This window comes from Branchiostoma belcheri, unplaced genomic scaffold (genome assembly GCF_001625305.1).
Source record: "Branchiostoma belcheri isolate BF01 breed outbred unplaced genomic scaffold, Haploidv18h27 scaffold14, whole genome shotgun sequence".
NCBI lineage: Eukaryota > Metazoa > Chordata > Leptocardii > Amphioxiformes > Branchiostomatidae > Branchiostoma > Branchiostoma belcheri.
The window spans coordinates 622570-630026 of record NW_017802824.1 but is presented as its reverse complement, the minus strand read 5'-3'; the positions used below and the strand labels follow the sequence as shown (position 1 = coordinate 630026).

The 7457-nt window shown below is 36.8% G+C and overlaps 1 protein-coding gene across 1 annotated transcript in view; it reads right to left on the bottom strand.

The window, feature by feature from the left end:
• Positions 1–3599: 3599 nt before the first annotated feature.
• The window catches only part of LOC109464654 (hemicentin-2-like), a 101460-nt gene continuing 97602 nt past the window's right edge, over positions 3600–7457 (bottom strand). Inside the window, exons 14-15 of the mRNA XM_019761676.1 lie at positions 5963–6099; positions 3600–3891 (exon numbers count right to left, since the gene is read on the bottom strand). Of these exons, the coding sequence (XP_019617235.1) occupies positions 3748–3891; positions 5963–6099 (281 nt within the window). The 3' untranslated portion in view covers positions 3600–3747. The remainder of the gene's footprint in view (positions 3892–5962; positions 6100–7457) is intronic.

The window sequence follows — 7457 nt, the reverse complement described above, 5'->3', positions numbered from 1 at the left end:
ACATAACTTAATGCAAATTATGCAAATGAGGACTTTATTTGCATAATAAATGAGGAAATTCTCTAATTACAGTGTTTTACATTGTAGTACTTTAATACATGTAATGTATGTAATCTTTGGCAGATGGAACATCAACAGATACCAATAATGCAAATTATGACCTCATTTGCATAATTAATGCGAAGATTCAATGGGTAAATGATGGGAATTTCCTACTTGGTGTAAATTCATCAAAAGTTAACATCACGATACATTAATTATGTTAATGTGGAGGTCATTTGCATAATTAAAGAGGAAATTTACATTTACACGTCAAGCCCATATTTCATGGAGGTATGTGATCTCAGATCTCTTGTTATAGATGCTTTTGCTGTGAGATCACATGGACTGCATGAAATCCGATATTTAATCGCACCTAAAATCATGTATTTTGTAGAACAAGACGCTAGCTTTATTACCTCCATGAAATGGAAGGTATTGTTTTTGGCGCGTCTGTGTGCGTGTGTGTGTGTGTGTGTGTGTCTGTGTGTTTGTGTTTCCGCTTTTTTGTACCTTCATAAGTTCATAACGCCTTCGTGGATTGTGGTGATATTTGGTATGCTGGTAGGTGTTGGGGGGCGAAGGTCAAGGTCAAATATTGGCCTCCTGGTGGATGGCCTTGGTAGTGCAGTAGCACTTCCGGTTTAATGAGGAATCTCCTTTGCAGCCAACAGATGTGTCATTGTGTGGCTATGGAGTCAGTGCGCTTGGGACCCGGTTTGATTAATGGGGTTCCCTCAGGGGAATAGGTGACCTATTTCAGGGTTAGGGTTTGTATTAGCTGCAGGCCTGATTAGCTGTGTGTTTGAAACACTTAGTGTACTGTATACAAAAACTCATATATTCCATGGAGGCGTGTCTGTCTGTGTGTGTGTGTCTGTATGTGTGTGTGTCTGTGTGTTTGTGTTTCCGCACATTTGTAGTCAGCATAACTCCATAACGCCTTTATGGATTGCGATGATATTTGGTACGCTGGTAAGTCTTAGGAAGACAAAGGTCAAGGTCAAATATGGGCCTCCTGGTGGATGACCTTGGTACTGCAGCAGAACTTCCGGTTTTTGTATCTTTTGTCCTAAACATGCTATGGTCTTGACTTTTTGGTGACAGATAGCTTTTCCTGTCAGGAATAAGTGGCGTGAGTTTGGTCCCCCTAGCAGCTTGTTTTAGAACTGCAGGAGATTTTCGGGTGAAATCTTTAAAAGCCAATAAGTCCAGATAGGAACAAGGTATTATCATCATTTTTGGTAGGTAGGTAGCCGAGAGAGAGATGTACATAATTAACTACAAATTATGCAAATGATGACTTAATTTGCATAATTAATGAGGAAATTCTATAATTACAGTGTTTTACATTATAGTACTTTCATACATGTAATGTATGTAATCTATGGCAGATCGAACATCAACAGATACCAATTATGCAAATGATGACCTACTTTGCATAATTAATGCGAAAATTCTATGACTCCTTAGGGGTAAATGATGGGAATTTCATACTTGGTACATGTGTAAGTTAATCAAAAGTTAACATCACGATGCATTTATTATGTTAATGTGGATGTAATTTACATAATTAAAGAAGAAATTTACATTTACATGTCAAGCCCATATTTCATGGAGGTATGAGATCTCGGAACTCTTGTTCTCCTTGCCTTTACCACTGACATACCCATTAAAATTACAAATGGTGTGTTGAATAAAATTAAGATTGTGTCTGTTTGCCCAACAGTATTTTGAAGGAAAACCTCCATGTTTTCTGTTTACAAGAAGCAGTCAACCCGCAAATAGATCGTTGATTTCTTCACAGTGAACTCTGAAGATGTAATACATCTTAGTTATTACATCTGATGAAAGGTGACCCCAACATGCCCAATAAGCATGTGTGAATACCATTAAACAGACTCCCACTAAAGATAAATGAATTCACAAGTTATGTGACTATTCATAATCGACCTATTAGTATTTTTTGTCATCGTGTACATGCCGAAATATATTACTGTACGTCTTTATTAATTGCAATTCTCACTTAAAGAATAATTATTTATAAAAATGATTGCAACATTGATATTGAATCCTGAATAAGATGCGTAAGGTTTAATGTCCATCGTAATGTCAAGTAATATTCCAGAGAGATTCTACAATACTCGATTCTTACAAGTCACGTGGGTTCTGAAAATTGTAATTAATGACAGATGTATTTGACAATTTGCTAAATATTGAAAAAAATTATCATTTTACACAGATTGGCATTTGATTTATCTGCTGGGGAAATATTATGCTTCATTTGGTAGCACCAGGAGGTACTTTGTATCTAGAGAGAGACCAAAAATATGTTTTCATTGTGGTTTTCTTACACTTAGCCACCCATATCGATAAATCACAAACGCCATTCCGTTCAGCAGCTTTCCTTTTCAGTCTTCATGGAGGATTCTGATGGCAACTCTTCATGGACGTTTCAGGAATGATAATCACTCCTCCAAACGCTGTTAAATAAAGCACCCAAGTCGCAACTCCCTCAAGAGAGCAATTCTCCTTCTTTGAAGCATTGCCCTCTCACGATTTGGCTGACGAAAGAGTCTAGAAAAATACCCGAGCGTAATCCTAGTCCTCAGGCTGTAACTGTGTTCTGACTTGGAAAGTCTTCGAGGTAGTTACCAGCATTGATAACATCGTGTTTAAGATGCCCATTGTAGAATTACCTGCTTACACAATTCCTTACGGAGTGCAAGTAACGCTACGAAATCCCCCCGCTTGCACAAGAGTACTTTTTTACCCTTCGATGCAACCAGGATAACCGGCTTTTGCCCAAGACCGCGTTTGACATTGTAAGGGCAAATTTCTATTTTCAGATAACTCATTGTAACCCATCATTTGAAAATAATAGAAATACGTTCAAATGGTAGCTAACACATCTCATTTAAGAGATAAAATCGCTATTTTGGTGGAACTATTGCTACCAGTGTTGATGAACAGCATTTACTGTATGATAGCTATCTCCTCGAAATAGTGCCCGTGTGTATAGTACGTTTCCCTTTACTTAGGCCCATCTTAATCGATTGGTTCTCGGATAAACCTCTTTTTTCTGAATTAAAAAAAAAAAGAAAAGAGTTGAAGTTTTGGATCAGCTACAAAATACTAATATTTTAGCTCCAACAGTTGAAAACGTCCCTGTTTTCCTAGTTGTTAAAGGTTTTCCGTCTGTAAATTCAGTGGTTTCATTAAAGTTTAAAATAATTCATAACCCCACCCAGGTATGTTGACTTCGTAACATTTTGGCCAAATTTTTGGGGGTGACTTAGCCTGTTTTTTCTTATTCGCCCTGTCGCTTCATATTTTTTTTATTTACTTATTTTAATCCGAGAACCAACAAACTAAATTGGTCTGGCCTTAAGCTGTGTAGTTGAGGAGGGGGCTTCTTTATAAGAAGTTAGCTCATATGGCACTGAGAGTTTTCTAATTACACAGCCCATTCTGATACAGTACGGGTTGTATAAGAAAAAATCCATATATTCTACCATTCTGATGAAATTATTTTCAGAAGAAGTAAGCTGTAGTAAAATTGGTATTGTTTTCTTTGGATGCAGGATATGACCTTCAATTTGAAGTGACTTGAATGAGTCTTTACTAGAGAGAGGTCCAGGTTGTCACACATAAATGGCAGAATTCTCGATCGTTGAGCTGGAACCGTGCACTTCATCAGTGTCCTCACTATACGAAGTTTGTTTGGGTGACGGCCTCAGGTTGATAATGATCAGTAGATTTGGCCTGGATATCCGACCCCTCGGGATCTGACCCAATGGTGTCTGCAGATTCGTCACCGTCTTCTTTCCTCTTCGCAGACGGTAGAAGTTTCTGGATGAAGGTAGGGTACATAACAGTATTAGATACAGAAGTAATGTACTTAGCATGATTTATTATGTGGATAACTGTATCATCTTGTGCCTATCCCTTTTGGCGATACAAAGCTTCATATTGGTGTCGTCTCCACTCACATTAAGTCAACAATCCCAGAGTATTGAGGGAATCCTCATTGGCTTGAGGGTTCATCGCTCAGACAATTCTAATTCATCAAGATGGAAGACCTTTCAGAGGGGGTATAAGACCCGATAAGTAAGGTAATAATTCACACAGATATGTCGATTATTAAGGATACCTAATTGATAGTGTATATCACCTGGGTGGCTTAAATAGATATAAAGTTAGGTCTTTGTATTTTTAAGTTAATTACACAAAATAACTTGAATTATTGAAAAATATGTTTCATTAAGAAATATATCAAAATATAATTTTTGCACAGCATTGGGTAATTTTATTAGATTCTGAATTCGATTCTAACTGGCATATCCGGCCTTGGCATTCAATTTGCAACGTGCAAGTTACAAAGGTTGGAGATAAAAGCATTAATCCAGTCTATAAGCAGCATATTATCCATGGAATTCTCATGAGAGGAGTCATTTTGCCCGTCACAATAGAGTGTATACGTCTCTTCTGCAGACTGAGGAAATTTGTATTCTAAATCCAACTTATCACAATCCAGATTAGCAACTCTTTGTTTATGGTAGAATAGGATGATACCCACGTGATGGCTCCTTTATCTTCTTTGTTTTTGTTTGGAAAGAACACTTGAAATAATTCTTTTTCCCCCTTTTAAAGGATTGTATTGGGGAGATCTGTGTTAAATGTTGGAATAAACAAAGGGTTTACAAACCATAAGTAAATGCATGCAATCTGTTTTGGAACTCACGACGCAAGATGAGAAAAAAATGCGGTCATTAGTGACTAATTAATGACTCCTGACCTTGGCCTGGCTTAACGACATTGATTTACGGTAAACGATTTTGTTTTGATGCTTGGTTGTTTTGTATCTTTATGTATTGTTTAACCCTACCTAGACCGGGCTTTTTTTGGCATGGGGGGACCGGGTCAAAAGAGCCCCCCCCCTCAAAACTCGCGAACGGTATGTCGTTTGACCACCAAATTTTCAGAGGATGGTGTACTAGTAAAAATGTATCATATCTAAAATTTATGTCATTATGACGTAATATGACGTCATTATGACGTCATTAATGTGATTTTATTGGCCAAAACCGTCTAGATAAGGTTTTCCCTCAAAACTAATGGTATTCAATATAACTGTACCAAAAGTGTTTATGACAGAATATTAGGGTGTACTAAGTCTTATGTTGCCCATAGAAACACCGGTGACGTCATAAAATGACGTCATGCATTTTAAGATATCCGCCATCTTAGATCATCAATCTTGAATTTTCAAAAATAGTTTTTTTTCATGATAAAGTCTAAATTACATTGTAAACATACTAAAGACCTTCATTTAAATCTTTTTTTGGAAAAAGAAATGGAAGTATTGATGAAATTTTAATGAAAATAACCTGTATATACCTGTTCTAATGATATGGTCCGCCATCTTGGATTTTGGCCAATGACGTCATCAAATTAGCATAAATTATGCATATTTAATGACAGAATTTACATAAAAATATATGGGATGTTATTAATATTAGAAACCATAAGTAACTTGACATAAAACTCATAAAATTCTATTGTTGAAACAAAAAGAACTAAATTTAGCAAAAAATGCCTGCCAGAAACCCGTTGCCATGGCAACACAAAAAATTATTATCTTATTCCAATAATAGATAATTGTTGCCAACAATATTCTAGGAAAAGTCACCAAGTTTGGCCGTTCTACGGCTAGCCGTTCAGACGCTATGTGACATCAAAGTTGGCGCGGGCACTTTTAGCCCCCCCCTCCCCGGTCTAGGTAGGGTTAATGTGTCGATTTCATTGCTTTCATGTGTAACTTGTTGCTACAGGGCATTCCTGAAAAGCAGTGTTCTTAAATAGCACTGAGGTTTCTACCCTGTTTAGATAAAACAGAAATAAATAAATAAATAATACTCACCACTGTCTCCTGTCTGTTTGTCAGCTCTCCGACGTAATAAGGACAGTGCCTGGGATATTTCTCCTCCTCCTCCTCATCCTGACACCTGCTTCTGTCTGTTGTGAATCGGGAATACTCCGCTCTCTTTATCTCTGTAACTGGATCGGGCAGATATATGCAATTGTTGAATTCATATGTCATGATGCCATTGTTATTTTATCAACAATCAACATTTCCCTTTCTTATTTCCGTAGGTTTATAACTCAAAATTATCGTTATGAAGTGGGTTAAGATTACAATTATTCACTATAAGTTATTACCTTCGCCAAGAAGGTTATGTTTTCAGTAGCGTTTGTCCGTCTGTCTGTCTGTGAACAGGATAACTCAAGAAGCTTAGTATGCATTGTCATGAAACTTGGTAGGTGAGTAGGTCTTCATGAGAGCTAGAAATGATTAGATTTTGGGCCCCCTGGCGGCTTTTGTTGGTACTGCAGCAGAACTTCCGGTTTTGATATCTCGCGATCTGTACATGCTAGGGTCACGAATTTTGGTTGGTAGATAGCTCTTGAGGTAGGGAAGAAGTGACATAAGTTTGGGCCCCCTAGCGGCTTGTTCTGGAACTGCAGGAGCATTTGTTGAAAATTTTTCGAAGGATGATAACTAAGGAACCGGGTGACGGATTGTCATGATTTTTGGTATGTAGGTAGCTGAAGTGATGCTTGACATAATCAAATGATAATTATGCAAATCAGGAGCTAATTTGCATAATTAATGAGGAAATTCTAAAACTCTGCATTGTTCGATAATAGGACTATGAAACACTTGTTAAATGTAATTGAGAATGAAAAAAAAATCTGAGGATATAGATTATGTAAATGAAGACCTAATTTGCATAATTAATGGAAAATCTTTATAATTTTATAGTTGTAACTGCTGGGAATTTCATACTTGCCACATTTGGAAGTTAAGTGAAGGCAAACATCAATAAACATAATTTATTCAAATCATGACCTCATTTGCATAATTTATGAGGAAGTGCTATAATAGCCTTGTTGTTAAGATAAGACTGTCATTGGGTGGAGAATATGATCAACTGATATAACCCATGCAAATGAGGATCTTATTTGCAAAATCAATTATTAAAATTGTATAATTCTTCAACCGCAAGGGTTAACATCATTTGGCGAAGGTATGAGGTCGTGGAACTCTTGTTAGTTATATTTTTGTTATTATCTGACTGTTTATTTGTTAGTGTCATTAGTATTGAATGCGTATTGAATTAGCTAAAAACTGTAAGGATTGCTTCTTTTCCACCTTCGTTACATTTTCCTTATTTGATATTCATTTTTGAATTCTGTAATCTGAATTGCATAAATCCGTAAATAATTTCATCAGGTTGGTAAACGAATGAATAGCAAAGTTCTTTGATCACAACCATTTATTTTTCACGAGGCGACGTTTCGATGACCGGCTGTCATCTTGATCAGGGCAATTCTGACTGGTTCTGACGGGATCT